At 53.1% G+C, this 20,952-nt stretch overlaps 1 protein-coding gene across 2 annotated transcripts in view; it reads left to right on the top strand.

Moving 5' to 3' along the window:
* Positions 1-626: 626 nt before the first annotated feature.
* Positions 627-20,952, top strand: part of TBC1D12 (TBC1 domain family member 12) — an 85,717-nt gene continuing 65,391 nt past the window's right edge. For both annotated transcript variants that reach the window (XM_066600706.1, XM_066600705.1), the window contains exon 1: positions 627-1,305. In XM_066600706.1, coding sequence (XP_066456803.1) covers positions 836-1,305 — 470 coding nt within the window. In that variant the 5' untranslated portion in view covers positions 627-835. The remainder of the gene's footprint in view (positions 1,306-20,952) is intronic.

Genomic DNA, 20,952 nt, shown 5'->3' with positions numbered 1-20,952 from the left:
TGATTTCCCATTAAAATCAGTAAACGGTGGCTCATTCGCTCGGGCGGCCCGTTTCTACAGGCAGCTCCATTATTGTCTCGCACAAGCAAGAAATCGTTTTGTTCTTCGCTTTCGCTGTATTAGTGACTGAACGAGCGGTATTTAAACCGAACGATTAGCGAGCCAACGATGATTTTTATGCCTGCAGAATAAGAACGATTTATTGCTCCTGGTCGGCTGCGTTTACACTAAACGGTTATTTGTTCGTATTCGCTCTTTTGAACAATAATCGTGTAAATGGGTTTTAATTTGCTAGTAGCAACCAATCAGATTTCAGTTGTTTCAGAGCAGACTTGGACATGAAAGCTGTGATATGATTGGCTAGTACACTAAACCACGCCCAGTCTTACAGAAGCCATGGACATACATATGTTTTTCAGCTATTGTATATTTTTCTGCTCACTGCATGCTGTTGGAAAAGTCCCACAAGACGTTTTCTGTTAATGTTTTTATAACCCCCAGCACAGTGACCAGCTGACAGGAGCAGGACAGCCACCAGACCTCTCCACAGTGACAGCCATCCTCCAGTACTAACAAACTACAACTCCCAGAATGCTCCGCAGCCGGGAGATCCATGCACTTCCGTGTTGGCGCGTCACGTGACGCCATTGCGCAGCAGGGCCGTTTCTCTCGGACCCCCGGGCTGGGGATGGACTAGTGAAGCGCTCGGTCGCCGCCCTCCTCCTCCACCACCACGGAGCAGCACCCCGGGTCTCGGCGGCGGCGGCCCCTGCAGCGCTCTCTCTCGGGGGCCGTCCTGTAGGCCGCGGCTGAAGGTGGCGGGGGAGCGCAGCAAATGGTTGGGCCGGAGGATGCCGGCGGCCGCTGCGGGGAGAACGTGACCGAGGAGGGGGAAGAAGCGGAGGAGGAGGAGGCGGCGTACAGCATGAGACTCACCAACGGGGACCTGGGCTACCTGCCGCCGCCCGGGGGGAAGCTGCCCAACGGCGGCGGGGTGAGCTGCGCCTGTCACCGGCAGTGCTGCTCTGCCCCGGTTCCCCCCGGCACGCCGCCTGTCAGCCCGTCTAGCTCCGACTCGTCCCCGCTCAGCGCTCACACCGTGGCCGGTTACTTCGTGTCCGCCGACCGCTTCCGTTTCCTGGATGTGACTCTGAGCTCCCGGAATACGTACGAGGTGAGCCGCCGGCAGAGCGCCCCCGACCACCTAGCGGACGGACTGAGCCTCGCCGAGGGGGGCGGCCCGCTGCCGGACGACCAGGATGGGGAGCGACCCTGGAGGACCGGCATCGCAGACTTCTTCAGCAGGTGAGGAGCCGTCGCCATGGCAACAGGAGGCATCACTGCTGCCGTGTGAGCTGAAGGGTCAGTAGCGGCTGTCACCCTGCTGCTGCTGTGTGAGCTGAAGGGTCAGGAGCGGCTGTCGCCCCGCCGCCGCTGCTGTGTGAGCTGAAGGGTCAGGAGCGGCTGTCGCCCCGCCGCCGCTGCTGTGTGAGCTGAAGGGTCAGGAGCGGCTGTCGCCCCGCCGCCGCTGCTGTGTGAGCTGAAGGGTCAGGAGCGGCTGTCGCCCCGCCGCCGCTGCTGTGTGAGCTGAAGGGTCAGGAGCGGCTGTCGCCCCGCCGCCGCTGCTGTGTGAGCTGAAGGGTCAGGAGCGGCTGTCGCCCCGCCGCCGCTGCTGTGTGAGCTGAAGGGTCAGGAGCGGCTGTCGCCCCGCCGCCGCTGCTGTTGTGAGCTGAAGGGTCAGGAGCGGCTGTCGCCCCGCCGCCGCTGCTGTGTGAGCTGAAGGGTCAGGAGCGGCTGTCGCCCCGCCGCCGCTGCTGTGTGAGCTGAAGGGTCAGGAGCGGCTGTCGCCCCGCCGCCGCTGCTGTGTGAGCTGAAGGGTCAGGAGCGGCTGTCGCCCCGCCGCCGCTGCTGTGTGAGCTGAAGGGTCAGGAGCGGCTGTCGCCCCGCCGCCGCTGCTGTGTGAGCTGAAGGGTCAGGAGCGGCTGTCGCCCCGCCGCCCGCTGCTGTGTGAGCTGAAGGGTCAGGAGCGGCTGTCGCCCCGCCGCCGCTGCTGTGTGAGCTGAAGGGTCAGGAGCGGCTGTCGCCCCGCCGCCGCTGCTGTGTGAGCTGAAGGGTCAGGAGCGGCTGTCGCCCCGCCGCCGCTGCTGTGTGAGCTGAAGGGTCAGGAGCGGCTGTCGCCCCGCCGCCGCTGCTGTGTGAGCTGAAGGGTCAGGAGCGGCTGTCGCCCCGCCGCCGCTGCTGTGTGAGCTGAAGGGTCAGGAGCGGCTGTCGCCCCGCCGCCGCTGCTGTGTGAGCTGAAGGGTCAGGAGCGGCTGTCGCCCCGCCGCCGCTGCTGTGTGAGCTGAAGGGTCAGGAGCGGCTGTCGCCCCGCCGCCGCTGCTGTGTGAGCTGAAGGGTCAGGAGCGGCTGTCGCCCCGCCGCCGCTGCTGTGTGAGCTGAAGGGTCAGGAGCGGCTGTCGCCCCGCCGCCGCTGCTGTGTGAGCTGAAGGGTCAGGAGCGGCTGTCGCCCCGCCGCCGCTGCTGTGTGAGCTGAAGGGTCAGGAGCGGCTGTCGCCCCGCCGCCGCTGCTGTGTGAGCTGAAGGGTCAGGAGCGGCTGTCGCCCCGCCGCCGCTGCTGTGTGAGCTGAAGGGTCAGGAGCGGCTGTCGCCCCGCCGCCGCTGCTGTGTGAGCTGAAGGGTCAGGAGCGGCTGTCGCCCCGCCGCCGCTGCTGTGTGAGCTGAAGGGTCAGGAGCGGCTGTCGCCCCGCCGCCGCTGCTGTGTGAGCTGAAGGGTCAGGAGCGGCTGTCGCCCCGCCGCCGCTGCTGTGTGAGCTGAAGGGTCAGGAGCGGCTGTCGCCCCGCCGCCGCTGCTGTGTGAGCTGAAGGGTCAGGAGCGGCTGTCGCCCCGCCGCCGCTGCTGTGTGAGCTGAAGGGTCAGGAGCGGCTGTCGCCCCGCCGCCGCTGCTGTGTGAGCTGAAGGGTCAGGAGCGGCTGTCGCCCCGCCGCCGCTGCTGTGTGAGCTGAAGGGTCAGGAGCGGCTGTCGCCCCGCCGCCGCTGCTGTGTGAGCTGAAGGGTCAGGAGCGGCTGTCGCCCCGCCGCCGCTGCTGTGTGAGCTGAAGGGTCAGGAGCGGCTGTCGCCCCGCCGCCGCCGCTGCGTGAGCTGAAGGGTCAGGAGCGGCTGTCGCCCCGCCGCCGCCGCTGCGTGAGCTGAAGGGTCAGGAGCGGCTGTCGCCCCGCCGCCGCCGCTGCGTGAGCTGAAGGGTCAGGAGCGGCTGTCGCCCCGCCGCCGCCGCTGCGTGAGCTGAAGGGTCAGGAGCGGCTGTCGCCCCGCCGCCGCCGCTGCGTGAGCTGAAGGGTCAGGAGCGGCTGTCGCCCCGCCGCCGCCGCTGCGTGAGCTGAAGGGTCAGGAGCGGCTGTCGCCCCGCCGCCGCCGCTGCGTGAGCTGAAGGGTCAGGAGCGGCTGTCGCCCCGCCGCCGCCGCTGCGTGAGCTGAAGGGTCAGGAGCGGCTGTCGCCCCGCCGCCGCCGCTGCGTGAGCTGAAGGGTCAGGAGCGGCTGTCGCCCCGCCGCCGCCGCTGCGTGAGCTGAAGGGTCAGGAGCGGCTGTCGCCCCGCCGCCGCCGCTGCGTGAGCTGAAGGGTCAGGAGCGGCTGTCGCCCCGCGCCGCCGCTGCGTGAGCTGAAGGGTCAGGAGCGGCTGTCGCCCCGCCGCCGCTGCGTGAGCTGAAGGGTCAGGAGCGGCTGTCGCCCCGCCGCCGCTGCGTGAGCTGAAGGGTCAGGAGCGGCTGTCGCCCCGCCGCCGCTGCGTGAGCTGAAGGGTCAGGAGCGGCTGTCGCCCCGCCGCCGCTGCGTGAGCTGAAGGGTCAGGAGCGGCTGTCGCCCCGCCGCCGCTGCGTGAGCTGAAGGGTCAGGAGCGGCTGTCGCCCCGCCGCCGCTGCGTGAGCTGAAGGGTCAGGAGCGGCTGTCGCCCCGCCGCCGCTGCGTGAGCTGAAGGGTCAGGAGCGGCTGTCGCCCCGCCGCCGCTGCGTGAGCTGAAGGGTCAGGAGCGGCTGTCGCCCCGCCGCCGCTGCGTGAGCTGAAGGGTCAGGAGCGGCTGTCGCCCCGCCGCCGCTGCGTGAGCTGAAGGGTCAGGAGCGGCTGTCGCCCCGCCGCCGCTGCGTGAGCTGAAGGGTCAGGAGCGGCTGTCGCCCCGCCGCCGCTGCGTGAGCTGAAGGGTCAGGAGCGGCTGTCGCCCCGCCGCCGCTGCGTGAGCTGAAGGGTCAGGAGCGGCTGTCGCCCCGCCGCCGCTGCGTGAGCTGAAGGGTCAGGAGCGGCTGTCGCCCCGCCGCCGCTGCGTGAGCTGAAGGGTCAGGAGCGGCTGTCGCCCCGCCGCCGCTGCGTGAGCTGAAGGGTCAGGAGCGGCTGTCGCCCCGCCGCCGCTGCGTGAGCTGAAGGGTCAGGAGCGGCTGTCGCCCCGCCGCCGCTGCGTGAGCTGAAGGGTCAGGAGCGGCTGTCGCCCCGCCGCCGCTGCGTGAGCTGAAGGGTCAGGAGCGGCTGTCGCCCCGCCGCCGCTGCGTGAGCTGAAGGGTCAGGAGCGGCTGTCGCCCCCGCCGCCGCTGCGTGAGCTGAAGGGTCAGGAGCGGCTGTCGCCCCGCCGCCGCTGCGTGAGCTGAAGGGTCAGGAGCGGCTGTCGCCCCGCCGCCGCTGCGTGAGCTGAAGGGTCAGGAGCGGCTGTCGCCCCGCCGCCGCTGCGTGAGCTGAAGGGTCAGGAGCGGCTGTCGCCCCGCCGCCGCTGCGTGAGCTGAAGGGTCAGGAGCGGCTGTCGCCCCGCCGCCGCTGCGTGAGCTGAAGGGTCAGGAGCGGCTGTCGCCCCCGCCGCCGCCTGCGTGAGCTGAAGGGTCAGGAGCGGCTGTCGCCCCGCCGCCGCCGCGTGAGCTGAAGGGTCAGGAGCGGCTGTCGCCCCCGCCGCCGCCGCGTGAGCTGAAGGGTCAGGAGCGGCTGTCGCCCCGCCGCCGCCGCGTGAGCTGAAGGGTCAGGAGCGGCTGTCGCCCCGCCGCCGCCGCGTGAGCTGAAGGGTCAGGAGCGGCTGTCGCCCCGCCGCCGCCGCGTGAGCTGAAGGGTCAGGAGCGGCTGTCGCCCCCGCCGCCGCCGCGTGAGCTGAAGGGTCAGGAGCGGCTGTCGCCCCGCCGCCGCCGCGTGAGCTGAAGGGTCAGGAGCGGCTGTCGCCCCGCCGCCGCCGCGTGAGCTGAAGGGTCAGGAGCGGCTGTCGCCCCGCCGCCGCCGCGTGAGCTGAAGGGTCAGGAGCGGCTGTCGCCCCGCCGCCCGCCGCGTGAGCTGAAGGGTCAGGAGCGGCTGTCGCCCCGCCGCCGCCGCGTGAGCTGAAGGGTCAGGAGCGGCTGTCGCCCCGCCGCCCCGCCGCGTGAGCTGAAGGGTCAGGAGCGGCTGTCGCCCCGCCGCCGCCGCGTGAGCTGAAGGGTCAGGAGCGGCTGTCGCCCCGCCGCCGCCGCGTGAGCTGAAGGGTCAGGAGCGGCTGTCGCCCCGCCGCCGCCGCGTGAGCTGAAGGGTCAGGAGCGGCTGTCGCCCCGCCGCCGCCGCGTGAGCTGAAGGGTCAGGAGCGGCTGTCGCCCCGCCGCCGCCGCGTGAGCTGAAGGGTCAGGAGCGGCTGTCGCCCCGCCGCCGCCGCGTGAGCTGAAGGGTCAGGAGCGGCTGTCGCCCCGCCGCCGCCGCGTGAGCTGAAGGGTCAGGAGCGGCTGTCGCCCCGCCGCCGCCGCGTGAGCTGAAGGGTCAGGAGCGGCTGTCGCCCCGCCGCCGCCGCGTGAGCTGAAGGGTCAGGAGCGGCTGTCGCCCCGCCGCCGCCGCGTGAGCTGAAGGGTCAGGAGCGGCTGTCGCCCCGCCGCCGCCGCGTGAGCTGAAGGGTCAGGAGCGGCTGTCGCCCCGCCGCCGCCGCGTGAGCTGAAGGGTCAGGAGCGGCTGTCGCCCCGCCGCCGCCGCGTGAGCTGAAGGGTCAGGAGCGGCTGTCGCCCCGCCGCCGCCGCGTGAGCTGAAGGGTCAGGAGCGGCTGTCGCCCCGCCGCCGCCGCGTGAGCTGAAGGGTCAGGAGCGGCTGTCGCCCCGCCGCCGCCGCGTGAGCTGAAGGGTCAGGAGCGGCTGTCGCCCCGCCGCCGCCGCGTGAGCTGAAGGGTCAGGAGCGGCTGTCGCCCCGCCGCCGCCGCGTGAGCTGAAGGGTCAGGAGCGGCTGTCGCCCCGCCGCCGCCGCGTGAGCTGAAGGGTCAGGAGCGGCTGTCGCCCCGCCGCCGCCGCGTGAGCTGAAGGGTCAGGAGCGGCTGTCGCCCCGCCGCCGCCGCGTGAGCTGAAGGGTCAGGAGCGGCTGTCGCCCCGCCGCCGCCGCGTGAGCTGAAGGGTCAGGAGCGGCTGTCGCCCCGCCGCCGCCGCGTGAGCTGAAGGGTCAGGAGCGGCTGTCGCCCCGCCGCCGCCGCGTGAGCTGAAGGGTCAGGAGCGGCTGTCGCCCCGCCGCCGCCGCGTGAGCTGAAGGGTCAGGAGCGGCTGTCGCCCCGCCGCCGCCGCGTGAGCTGAAGGGTCAGGAGCGGCTGTCGCCCCGCCGCGTGAGCTGAAGGGTCAGGAGCGGCTGTCGCCCCGCCGCGTGAGCTGAAGGGTCAGGAGCGGCTGTCGCCCCGCCGCGTGAGCTGAAGGGTCAGGAGCGGCTGTCGCCCCGCCGCGTGAGCTGAAGGGTCTGGAGCGGCTGTCGCCCCGCCGCGTGAGCTGAAGGGTCAGGAGCGGCTGTTGAGTGGTTTTTCCACCTGCTTGTACTTTGACATGTAAACCCCCAATCATTTTCAACTTGACAACCTCCCCAGCTTATTGTGTCGGCCCTGGTTATACCTTCAGTCATCACTCCCCTCAGTGTCCAGTCCTGATAGACAGGGAGATGATGGGAGTAACACAACTGTGTTCTGTATCTCAGACCTTGGCTCTGTGCCGCTCCACCGGTGTGTCGCAGTTGCAGGGTCTAATGGCTGCTTGACTGGTTGGGACTGAACCTCCCTGGCGATGGACCACTGAGTGTTCTTTCTTCGTCTGCGGTACGCATTGTGCACAGTATACAGGGATAACATGTCTAGGACTCCACATTGGTGATGTATGAGCCCCGGCAGCCGGTGTTTCCTCACATTGTGGCTCTGAGAACTGCCGGATACTTGTCCACAATGCAGTGGGGAAACGTGATAAACCTGTTCTAAGCCGTCCGCGCGTACACCCGCGGCAAATAGAGCATGCCGCGGGTGAGGACGGGTGAATTCACGGTGCGCAATTCCGCGGTGGAACAGGCACATGCTTGGAGGGTCGTCGTTCTCCCGTTGGTCCCTGAATGAATGGAGCCGTAGCTGTACATGTGTGACCACTGGGGACCATCGTTCTCGTGATCAGTCCTATCGATTGGACCACCATCAATCTAATAGTTGTTCCCTATTCTGCGGGTAGGGACAAAGTTTTCTAAAGTAACTTTTTAGGCTAAAACTTAAACCAACTATTTCTACCCCTCCAATCCCATCTGCACATTTATACACATATCTGACTCTATGCAATGGAGTTCCTAGAGGTCGTATGAGCCTGTCTCGGGCGTCCCCTCCAAAGATTGCACCTTCATGTAGCATATAACTTCTGTCAACAGGAATCTAATGTGTATAGGGGCTCTTACTGGATTGTCTTATTGTGTTGTCTTATTCATTCCTAGTAGTGTTTATAGTGCTCCGCTGCATAACTACTAAGAATGAAGAAGACGACACAGCATTGACTCAATCCAGTAAGAGCCCCTATGCAGTGGGGGAAATGTGATAAACCTGTTCTAAGGGTGTTACAGGCTTGGAAGGTCGTCGTTCTCCCATTGGCAGTGTTGGGGGATTGAGCGTGTGAGCATAGCATCTTTTGTAACTTTATAACATTTCATGCAGTTAAAAAAATATTTTTTTATAACTTGGACAACCCCTTTAACAGCGTGGCTGCGAATCCAGCACTGAGGGGAGATACCAGAAGCAGCGGTGTCTCTGTGCAGCTCATGCCTTCATCATAGACATCTATGGGCAGCTTTAACCTGATCCCTGAGTAGGAAATCCCTGATTTCTGCCTCTCGGAGTACAGATTATACAAGTGTATTCAGAGTGAAAGATCAGCGGAGAAGAGAAATCTGACAAATGGAGAAAAGGGCATTTTCTGTAATAAGATACATCACAAAGTTCCTTCTCACCACTTGTACTGTTGATGTGTGGGGAGAGTTTGGACGGATGGCTACTCTGTAACAATGCACCAGTACTGACCGTGTTGTCATTGCCCCTTGTTTCACCATGGATCTACCATATACATGAGGTCTATGTGCAGGAGGCTGGCACCTCTGTTGGGTGCTCAATTTAATACTTGTAGGGAAAATTTTGTATTATTGCAAGTGATGGACACAAGCTCTTATTTCTACCAGATTCGTACAAAATACCCCCAATGTATGTCTTGTAAAAAAAAAGGTTGTTTGAGATAAAACTTCTTTGTAAAAACGGGTCCTCCGTGTGAAAACCTAATAAAGAGCTGATACCTCTCTTCATAAGCCCCCTGCCGGTAGCTTCGGCTCTCCTAACTGATGAAACCCTTACAAGCTGCAGTAGCCTGTTTACAGGACGTCACAGGCTGCTGCAGCCAACGACAAAGCTCAGAGATCGATGGAAGGGGGGGGGGGGTACTTGCAAGTTTGACTTGAGTTTAGCTAGAATGGCGATTCCGAGGCAGGCCGTGTCGGGATATCCGCCTGTGTCCTCAAGGCTGACAGTTCTCCCTACTTGTGTATAGGGCTGTCAGGCTTGGTGACATAGGCAGGGAGAACCCGTCGCAGCCCACCTATTTGACTCAGAGCTACGTTTTAGCTGATCTCAAAGTCAAACTTTTGAGGATTTTTTTTTTCTTTCTTATTTCCTCCTGAAACACAGCAGTGTTGCATAATAAGGCAGAATGCACACACCCGGTTTGGATTCCGCATGTGGGATCCCACAATGGAATCACACCCTGTGTCGGCAGGTGACCCCCACGTACCTGTCCGGATTGGTCTTCTGTGGGTGTGCCAGCTGGCACACGTGCGCAGTGCAGAGAATGCCGTGATTTTGAAATTTACATTTTGGAATCGCCACAGGTTGGACGGCTTCCATTGACTGCAACAGAAACCATCCATGCAAGTCCCGCACGAAAATAGAGCATGCTGCGATTCTTCCTCCTCTAGTGTAAATCGCAAGTGATTTTTCCCCTCATGTGCGTGGAAGAATTATTTTACATTGCATGCTGTGGACGGATATTGCTGCATAATCCGCAGCCAGACGCCCGCCTCGGATTCCGCAACCAAAATCCGCCCGTGTGCATTGGGCCTAAAGCATACATGGGCTGAATGGGCATGTGTGTCCTGGGTTAACGGTGCCCGTGGTTTGGGTGAACTTGACGACTTGAGGCACGTCTGATTCCTGTTTCAGCCGGCTTTAGGCTAGGGTCACACAGGGCGGATTTGCCGCGGTTTTGCCGCAGCAGATCCGCCCACGGCAAAACCGCCCACGGCAAAACCGCCCGCGGCCGCTAATCCCGGGATTAGCCAGCCATGTGGATGAGATTTCTCAGAAATCTCGTCCACATGGGACGGCTAATCCGCTGCGTTAAATCCGGGTGAAACCGCGGCTGCCGCAGCCGCGGTTTCAAAAGAAGCAGCATGTCCATTCTTCGCTGCGGCCGCGCTCTCCTCTATGGAAGCGCGGCCGGGCCGCTTCAAAGCCGCCGCGGCTTAAACCACGGCGGTTCTCCCGGCGGAAATCTCGCGGTTTTTGCTGCGGCCAAACCGCGAGATTTCTGACGAAAATCCGCCCCGTGTGAACCCAGCCTTAGTGTAGTACAAGGTGTAGTGATCTCATGATTTCCTATGTAGAACTTTAGTAGCTGCTCAGCATCCATAGATGACTAATACCAGAATGGTGTATCATGAGATTTGCATTGATTTTCAGAGGCTTTCACGTGAACTCGCTTGTAAGTTGATTACGGGCTTATAATAGATGACGCCTGCTATCTCAAACCTTTTTGCCATTCCTGTTGGGTTGTTGCACATCCACCAGAAACTTTTAATACGATGTGCCTGCCTGGGTCTGATCACAGCCTTCTGGAAAATCCCCCGAGGGAAAGTAGAAGTGAAAACGGCACCATCTGCGAATGGAGAGCCTGACAAGTAGTGCAGAACACCCGCCGGCGGTGGTTAACTGTTTTGCAACCAAGTTGCTTTTTATACATGGCTGATGCATCAACAATGAGGTGAGGATGATGGTCTTCATATGGGAACTTGCAATAGACATAACGTAGCTGACGAGCGTAGGGTTTTTCCATCCACCAGCTATTTTGCCCTCCTCTTCCGTGGAGGCTCTGACTTCTTAGGGATTTTTTAATTTTTTTATTTTTTTTTTTCTTCAGCTACCAAAATTATTTTTTCTGTGTTTTTCTTTTTTTTCTGTGACATATAGCGTTTTTTTCCCCGTTTTTTTTCACTGAGGTTTTTTTTTTTCTTTCTAGTTTTATTGGGGGTAAAATGCTAAAACGTAATATACTTAAATAAATAAATTTAAAAAAATAAATATATATATATAATGCATAGTCTTTGATTACAGGGCGCATGCGGCAACTGTTTTAGTTGCTGTCTGTGGTGGGTCATTTTTCTTATATATATTTTTTTTTATTTTACTCCTGTATTTTGACTTATTTTTGTCCTTTTTTATTTATTTTTTTTAAAACACCTACGTTGAGTTTGGCCATCTGATGGCAGACTATCATAATCCAGAAAGACGTCGGTACTCTTTGAAATTTCACTAGTACTTGATGTATCTGGTGCTGTGGACTATTACATGAACAATCGTTTGGTTACAGACCCTACTGCAGTGACAGATTTGTTGTCGTTGACCCCGTGTAGCCGGTTTGTAGAATTGTAATGGCCAATATAGATTAAAAGTGACTATCCTCAGTGGGTGTTGGCTGTCTATGTCTCCAGGCTCCCCTCAAACACATGAACCCTCGCCAAGCGTAATGCTTTGCTAAGCAGAGTGGAGACAGTTTCTGGCAGACCGCTCTGGTGGTGGCGTATCTCCAGGGACCGCAAAAGAATCGGGCCTTGACATTCAACATGGCACTGTTTGTTGGGGAAGTTGTCGGGATGTAATTTGCAGGTTCAGGCTGTTCTCACGCAGCCGAGGGCCATTTGCGCCCGAGATCCTTGGCACTAACTTGCATTGAACATTCAGCAATTTTTCAAGCTTGGACTATTGGTCTGGGGGAAAAATCGCTTGTGTGAATACGGCCTCAGACAACTTCTTCCTAATGTGTTGAAGGGCATTAATGTGTGTGGCTGCATTGGCGTGCTAATCTTTCAGCAACCATTCTTCAACTTACGTCTGTCTGATGGGTTCGGCCCCCTCTGCCTACATAATAACACTCTTAAAAAAGAAAGCTGAGCTTCTTGAAGAGCTGATAGACTGATAATCATCAGCAACTTGTTAATGGTACTTGCTATGTGCGTTGTATCAAGGTGCCCGCCTTCTGCTGTCCGTGCCATCCGTCGTCATCCAGTATGATACACTGAAGGGCATCAGGCACTCTTGTGTCGGTCCTTTTGTTCGTACAGGTAGAAGTCTTGCTGGCTGTTTGACAAGCGCTCTCTATCAGCGTGTAACATTCAGCGCTTTTGTTTTTCAAGCAATGCCAGGAAAGGCTATTCAGTGCCCCGTTGACTTTCTTCTTCTGCTGCCAACCAATTTGGTGGCTGTGATAAGAGTCCAGATGACAGGGGAGTGGGGGGGGGGGGGGTGCGCTAATCAGCTCTCCTGGTTTTATCTCTTACCTGAGAGCCATAAATCAGAGGAATAGCTCTTTCGCGATCAACTGGCTCGAAATGACAATAAAAGTGAAATCTTAAGATTAAAGTTACATTTTTATTTGGGCTTTTAAAATGACAGTGCTCTCTTTGTATGGGGACCATTCAAGCTGTCTTCCTGGACCTCACGGATCAGCTGGAAGGGGGAACCTTGATGAGTAGGACTGAGCTGCAGTACCGGACACTGCCACAACCATATTTATGGCACTGTACCTGGATAAAGAAATAAGATGATGCAATGATCAATTGAGTGTTGCTGCCCTTTTACCTGATTAGGTTGAAAGTTGGATCCCCTCTGATCTAAATGTTGCTAAGGATAAGCAATCCATATTGGATTCTAGGAAACTGCTTTAAAGGTATTTGGGGGGCATAACTATTGATGACTTGTGTTCAGGATGGGTCATCAGTAGTTGATTGGCGGGCGTTCACTACTCGGGATCCTGTCCGACCCATTGTCGGTGCAGCAGAGCCAGATGACACTGGGGGCGCAGCAGAAGTGTAACAGTCGGCCTCACTCTGCTAAACTTCAGTGGGAGCAAAGCCGCCTGTTGAATGTTTGACTCCGACTCCAGTAGTGTAACGGGTATCATCACTCCTATTAAAATCAGTGGGAGTAAAACCGCTGTTAACTTCCTGCTCTGACCCCAATGATGACATCCGGCTGGAAGATCGACTGATCCACAGGGGATCCTGAGCGGCAGACCCCACCAATCAACTGTTGATTATAATCCTTAGGCCCCCCTCACACAGACATTTTTGTACAGCGTCTAGCACTGCTTTTACAGGGCAGCTCTAAATGCTGTACAGCGCTCCCATTCATTTCAATGGGGCTGCTCACACAAGCGTCACAATGCAGTGTCTTCAACGCTGTGTTTGATAGCGATGCATGTTCTATCTTTGGCCGTTTTCGGCTTTGCGTTGCCCATTGAAATGAATGGGCAGCGCTTTCACAGCTGCTGAAAACGCGGCACAACTTGGTACCACAGTTTAGCAGCATAAAAAAAAAAAAAACCTACTCCCTTAGCAGGTGCCGTCGGGGTCTCTGCGTAATTCCGGGCCAGCTGCTGGGCACTTGTCAAGCCGGCTAAGCATCTATTGCTAGTGACTGTTATTGAAATCCCCACCTCCCAGCGAGAGACTGCTCTGATTGGCAGAGTCGACTAAGTGACAGCTGACTCAATCACGGCCTTTGAATGCCATTGAATCACTGGCCGTGATTGGCTGAGCTGGCTGGCTGAGCCGCTGAGTGACAATCTGAGCAATCTCTTGCTGGAGGTGGAATCTTCAAACCCCGTCGCTAGCAAAGGATCCTCTGTCGGCTTGACAGGTGCCCGGCAGCCGGTCCATACTTCGGAGAACAGCGGCGGGACCCCGACGGCACCTGCTAGGTGCTGTATGGATTTTTTTTCAGCATTTTTGGAGGCCTTAGGATAGGTTATCAATAGTTATGCCTAGAACATGACTTTTAAGCTATATGCATTTTATGGCTTCCAAAGGAAACTCTTCTCTTGTAGTGTTGCCGCAGGGGAGAGTACTGAAACTAGGAGATGTGTAAACGTTTTTTTTTTCCATAGCGATCATCTGTTACAGATGACCATATTGTAGTTACGTCTGCTGGCGTCCCATGGCTACACGGCTGCCTGTCTGTAGGTTAGTCGTCAGTGAATCTGATGTTCGTGCACCATGTATGGATGTGATGTACAGAAAGCCTAGCGAAGCCTCCAACCAGACGTGATCTGTGAGCTCTGATAAGGCTGGACTCGCCCGTGCGGTGTTGGGGCCAAAGCCAGAAGTGGTCTTCCGACAAAATGAAAGAAGGACTTCTACTTTTGTTGGATCTACTGTTGGCTTTGGCCTCAGCTCCATCAAAAACTGTTTCTAGTTTTAAGAAAATTTCCCTAAATATACAAGTGTTGCGCAAAACATTTCTTGCTTGACGCTTGTATACATTTGAACCTGTGCAAGTAAGGGACCCTATGGACACGGGTGATGTGATCACATGACCGTCGTTGGACATGCGCAGTACATTTTATCTTATTAAACTCCTGCTTTTTTCCTTGTCACGGTTTAACGATGGCGCAGAATTTTGCGACTTTTCTGCAATGTGATTGTGGAAGGGCCGCGAATCGAAAGGCTTCCAATGACTCCAATGGAAACTGTCCATGCAGAATTTACGGAAAACAATACAGCAGTCTGCGATTCTTCCTCTGCTTGTGGAAACCGCAATTGGTTTCTGCAAGTGTACAGGAATAATCAATTTCCGATAGAAGCCTTTGGGCGCTGTTTGCTGCAGATTCGCAGTGCGGACGCCAGCTGCAGATTCTGCAGCAAATATCCGTCCGTGGGCCGGACCCGTTAGTCTCATCAGTTTTAATATATTATCTAATATTTTTATTATGGTAAAACTAAATATTTTGCAACTTTCTTGTAACTTTTTCTTTCAATTTCTCACTATTTCCAAGATTTCCGCTTGCTGTCAATGAATGGAGGAATTAAATTCTTGTTTACATCCAGAGGCTGAGAATCTGCCTGGGTCATGTACCACTGGGCTAGATGCAAGACTAGAGGCCGTGTTGGTAGAACATGACCAGAACAGGTTGGACAGGTCTGACAGACTTTGAAGAGTGATTCGGCTTCAGTAACAACAAACTGGGAAACTCCTATTAACCCATTAAGGACACGGCCTATTTTGGCCATAAAGATGCAACCATTTTTTTTTGGCGGGGGGGGGGGGGGTTTAAACTCCACCTCTTCAAAGCCATAACTTTTTTTCTGTCGACATTGCCATATGACAGCTTTGAATTGTGTATTTTTAATGCCATCATTTTTGTTTTATAAGATATTTTATTTATTTATTTTTGGACGGGGAGAAATGGCACATCAATTCTGCCATTATCCCCCCCCCCCCTCCCCCCCGTGTTAATCCTACTGCATAAATGACGTGATAGAAACAAAACTTCGACACTAACCTGATGGATTCCAGAACAAAAACAGCGTTTTAGCTTAATTTTATGGATAATAATTAGTTGCAACGCCGCGTTTGTTTGTTTATTTACATGTGGGATATATTAGATGTCCCCTCAGGCCGACTTCACACGGGCGTATTTGCGCATGCCTTACACAATGATTAGAACTAGAGATGAGCGAATATACTCGTTTCGAGTAATTACTCGATCGAGCACCGCGATTTTCGAGTACTTCAGTACTCGGGTGAAAAGATTCGTGGGACGGGGGGAGGCGTGGCGGCACGGGGGGTAGCAGCGGGGAACAGGGGGGAGCCCTCTCTCCCTCTCCCCCCCCCCCCCACTCCCCGCTGCAACCCCCCACTCACCCATGGCGCCCCCCGAATTTTTTCGCCCGAGTACGGAAGTACTCGAACATCGCGGTACTCGGACGGAAAAGGGGCGTGGCCGAGTACGCTCGCTCATCTCTAATTGGAACCCATTGAAATGGGTTCGTTGTCAAGTGTGTATATTTTTCCTGCGCATTTTGGTCGTGCAAAAAAACAAAAATCGCAGCATTTGCGCACCAGGTGTCCCCATAGAAGTTAATGAGGATGTGCAATATGCTAGGAGATGCATGAAACGCTGTATAATTGTGCTGGAGAAAGAACACATCTCGAACTTGTTAGACTAATTAACCATTTCAATGACTGGGAGCTTGGGTGATTTTTGTTTGTGCGTGCAAATACATATACCTTGCGCACAGAAGAAACCGCAAAATATACGCAGATGCGCATGTTAAAAAAAGCATTGTTCATTCGGCAAGTATGTGGTGCTCATATCTGATAGGTCATCAATAGCTATTCATAGTACAAGAAGTAAAGGGAGAATAAGGAGTTTCACACTAAAAGTAAAAAATTGTTACACTGCAGTTCACAGTATTTCATTGTATTTTCTTATTTGTTACATTGTTGCATTACAGTTTTGCAGAACTTGATTTTTATTTACAGTGTCAGAGGCCGTGGTATTACTTTGTAATGGACTGACAACGGAAAACACATCTACCATATCCTTGGCATGGCTGGAAAATAACCCTGAGGTTTGCCAGACCAGAGAGCGCTGTGTCCGGTCTCCATCGTTTCTCTGCACAGATGGAAATTTCCAGCATTTTACTTCTGTTTGTAGACATTTGTGGTTCTGTTTGTGTCACACACAATTAGGGTTGGCTTTCTAATATTTGTCTTATATATTATAACGGAAAAGTGACCTTTTAGGAATTTTTTCTGGTGTTAGAAACGTTTGGGCCACGTTCCGATGTGGAGGATTTGTGGTGTGGAAATGGGCAGCAGATCATTATGGTTCTATTCGTGTGGCTTGGGAGTTTTTAAAAGGCCATCCACATGTAGCGTAAAAAAGTTTGCACAGAAGTATGAGCGTGCTCACCAAGCTGTGGGTTGTGTTTGTGGATTCCAACTGTTACAAAAAAATCGCCTGTGGATCTCTTCACTACGTCTGGACATGGCCTTAACCCAGAGACGTAGCACTGGGGGGATATAACACTTAAGAGCAAGAAATACTTATACTTTCAGCATTCATATTGCAGTTTTTGCTGTTATTAAAATCAGCCATTCAATGGTAACTCGGTGCCTTTTGTCATTAGATAAGCGGTTTAGCCCTTTTAAAACATGGCAACGTATATATAAAAACCAGTATTTTCTATTCCCGCGATAGTGAAGTGCCCACTGGGGTAAGAGGCAAAACATTAATTTGCCTCCTAATAAACCTGTCGCATTTCTGGCTGTTGGTGCAGCAGTGTGAAATCAACACTAGACGCAGGCGGAGTTGAGGCCCCTTTACACAGGCTGATGATCGCTCAAACGACCGTTTGAGTGACGGCTTTGATCGATCATTTTGTATAAACTATTAAGTAGCTACTCAGCTACTTAATAGCTTATTAGTGTTTAAATGAAGCCTTCACTGAATGCAGTTAATAGCCCGAGGGCTCTTATCTGCTTTCAGTTCCTTTTGTTTTCTGTCGGGAAACAATGCTATCAGCACTACCTGCGGAGAAGTCCTGATAACACTTCACAGCGATTTTTAGGTTGGCCCGAATTCAACGATCAGCTAGCAGTGCACGATGGCCGCACGTTTAGACGCAATGATGATCGCTCAAACAATCGCTTTTTAGTGATTTTTGAGGGATCATCGCTCCATGTAAATGGGCCTTTAGATTTACATCATAACTTACGTCTGTTTCCGGCTTAGGGCTCATTCACACAGGTGAGAATTTTGTGCATTCTGAGACGTGCAAATGTGAACTCCATTCTTTTGAATGAACTTATTCACATGAGTGTTCTGTTTTGTCTGTTCTCCCCCCTCACTGCAAGGATAAAAACCGCAGCATTTTCTATATTTGGACGTTCCTATGGAATGCTTCAGACATCACATGGCGCTCGCATGTCGTGCGATGCAGTGTTTCACATTGAAGTCATTGGGAAACACTTGCAGTTCTTTGATGCACTAGAAACGTGCCTGAGGATCGCAGTATCACAGAAGTGATGCAAGAGGTTTTCGAATCAAAAACTCCTCATATCGGCGTGAAAAACGCACATTGGCAGGCCCGAGACCGCACTCACCCGTGTGAATGTAGCCTTAAACTAAATAACTCTTTACATAGGTTTAACTCTTTTCGCTATATCTTAACCCCTTTTAGGACTGTAATTGATTGCAGTGCATTTTGAAACCATTTTAAACAATGGTACAAATATGCTCCTTGTTCCTCAGATGGTTAAAGGGGACTTTTTCTATTGATGACCTGTCCTTTGGATAGGTCATCAACAATTTATTGGCGTGGGTCTTCACCGATCACCAAATCCCTGGACCCACTGTCAGTCTAGACAGCGCTGGAAGCAGATAGTCCTGTCCATATCGCAGTGGCATGGTTTGGTACTATCGGCACAGTTCCTATTTAATTTAGTGGGAGCGGTGCCTGCAGTACCAAACTTGGCCACTGCAATACGGACAGCGCCGTCTGCTCCTAGACTGAGAGCAGTACACAACAAATGTTTGAAGAATTGACTAGTTCCCTTTAAATGAGTGCTCTGTATATCATCTTTGTTCTATTTTCTTTCATGGCTTTACCTTAAAACCTGACTGGGATAAACCCCCTCCAGCATTCTTCATTTGCAAACAAGATCTTGCTTACTTTGATTTGACATCTAATTGTGCATGTGAATGAGAAAATAGCAGGCTGTGCCCATAAGAAACAATATTGAGACTTTTATCGAACACCCTTTTCGGCATTCGGTTGTTTTTTGTTCCGCCGTTCTGCTTCCTTTTCATTTTTAATTACTGGTTTCGCCGTGTTGTGTTTTTACGTGTTGGCTTATTTGCTGCTTGTGATTTTCAGAATACAAAAGATAAAACCAACTGGAATGGAAAGTGTCACGTTCAGCCGCTTCCTACTTTAAAAAAAAAAAATTCTACATTTCTCTATTAGATGTATTTTTACACAAAAAATTTGAATAATTTTTTTTTAACTATTTGTCTAGCTGAACTCTCTAAGCTGAATGACTTCATTTCTTGCAGAATCCGTCAGACTGATGGGTTTTGCAGCTGGAGGGATGCTCACAGGCCAAGTGTAGCAGGATAGGTGGGGGATGTCGCACACTAAAATATCCAGCCAGGAGGGTGGGGGGTTCTTGTCCTGGAACCTTTTATCTTAATAGAACTAATAATGTTTATTCTTTCATGCAGCTCGGAATGAATGAATGAACTTATAGTTGGGGCAGCCAGCGCTATCTCCTCTTATAGTGACGGGCGCCAGCTTCTAGGCCCCGGCTGTTGGTGATGTGAGCTGGGTCAGTAGAGGAACACCATAGATTTGTTATGATGCTCTTTCCACCGCCGCTGTCCGAGTATCAGGTGACTGAGGGGGAGAACTTGGCTGAGAAACAGAATAAAAATCATCAGTTATTACATATTATGTTACATATAATGGGCTCCAGGACAATGTCGGACTCGCCCCATTCCTGGCTGTATATTTCTGTATGAGATGTCCACCCCGACCTTGTTGTAATTGGCCCATGAACACCTTTATACCCCAAGCCGCAGGACCCGGCAGTTGGACTTACAGATTCTGCAAAAAAATTGAGTCCCTCAGCTTATAGGTGTGGGAGGAAGCTGTTAACATTTTTTTGTCTCTATTCCAGTTGCAAAAATCTTTTGCATTAAAATGCATGAAAAAAAAATGTTTTATAGCCTTTTTATAGACATTCGAATGTCTTGATTGCATTACTACTACATTACATTATCTATGGAAAGCCGGCTTTATTTATCAAGGAATGAAATGTACTTTATTCGTCCTTGTTATGTGGAGTCGGCAGTCTCCAAAACGGCAATACACAATAGACTATTACACTTGTATTCTAATAGTGCGGAAGAATAATCTGATATCACTTTTGGGTTCTGATTAGGCCACTATGTAACTACACAAATATGTCCCAAACTGGGAATTGATCTATGGATTGAAAGCCAGAAAGTGTTCTCTCATTTGTCAGTGATATTTGAGTTAACATTGTTTAGTTGGGAGATGTTTTTATAATGTGTATGTTTTGACTTTTTACGCTATTTAAAGGTAAACTGTCATCACCCTTGAGCCCTATAAACATTATGGAGCTCAAAGGTAGAGCTGCATTTTAAACTTCTAATTCATTTTACTCTGTTTATACATTTAAAACATACCTGACTCGTCAGATGACTTTACAGCGCGTGTGTGTGTGTGTGTGTGTGTGTGTGTGTGTGTGTGTGTGTGTGTGTGTGTGTGTGTGTGTATGAGGAATGACATATATGTATGATTTGTATCTTGTATTTTTTCCCCTTTGCGACATTTGATTTTCAGTCCTTTCAGGACTTTTGGGAGGAGCTACTGCTGTGCTGTGTGTACTGTGTCTATAGACTGTGCACAGAGAACTGCAGAGATTCAGCTGTCTTACTGTCTGTAACACACAGACACAACCTCATTATGTAGAACTGTACAGTAAGATTTTAGCAGTGGGAATGTAAATAAACAGCAGATATCTCCGTATTAGCTCCAGCATTCTCGGCTGTGTGTGTGTCTCGTCTTGACTGCGTTGTTTTTGTTCCGCTAAATTAACAAAAAATGAACGGCGAGGAGATAATCGAAACGGTATTTTGAAAACCCATTTAAGGCAATGGGTGAAAAATGGAAATGTTTGTTTCTTTATTTCTAACGTAACATACAGACTTGTGCAGGAAAGCCTAATGTAGGTGTGAGTGGGAATAGATGAAGTCACAAGACAGTCCTGTGTACAAGTAACTATCATGATATGTGACAAAGGGAAAGACAATGGCAAGAATGCATGTCCTGCTTGAGTGGACCTTGATGAATAGCCCCCAGTAAGGCCAGTTGTCCTGTTTCTAGGATATACCCCTCAGGACTAGACACCAATTCGGAGACTGTCCAAGTTTTGCACCGCTGAGAGACTGCGTTGTATATACAGGGTCCGGCAGAAGGAACGCCTCCCTTTTTCATGAGCTGGTAATCCACACCAGAACTTTATTACAAAATCGTAAGCATGTAATTCTGTCCCATAACAACATCCCACTCAAAGCATTTTATTTTATGGCCTTGTACAAATTTTAAAAAAATCAAGTTTTTCCCCAGCATTCTGCACTTAACACCCTATAATAACAAAGTGAAAACAGGATGTTAGAAATTTTTGTATATTTTTAAAAAACTGAAAAACCGGAAAAAATTAACATCTTGCATTGATACTCTTTGCTCCCTTGTCAGTCAGTGGGCTATTTTACTTCAGGGCACATTCATTTATACCATACTACTTAAAAAAAGGCATTACTTCTGCCAGACCCTATAGGTTTTTTTTTTCTCAAGTGGATTGAAAAATGTATACTCTTTTACAGTAAAGTGTTTTTTGTCTGCTGCAGACATGCTTGCCTCGGTCTGCTTGGTGCCATGCCACTTACTGTCCCCCTGCACAGTACAGAAATTCATTGGATTTATTATTGGTCTTTAATTCAGACAGTTTCAAAAGCCTGATCCAAGGTGTCCACAGGCTTCAAATTGCCTTGCATCATTTTATGCAATAAAACATT

This window comes from Eleutherodactylus coqui, chromosome 4, assembly GCF_035609145.1.
Source record: "Eleutherodactylus coqui strain aEleCoq1 chromosome 4, aEleCoq1.hap1, whole genome shotgun sequence".
In the NCBI taxonomy this organism is placed as follows: domain Eukaryota; kingdom Metazoa; phylum Chordata; class Amphibia; order Anura; family Eleutherodactylidae; genus Eleutherodactylus; species Eleutherodactylus coqui.
The sequence above is the reverse complement of the archived record's forward strand: the minus strand, read 5'-3'. Positions and strand labels throughout refer to the sequence as shown.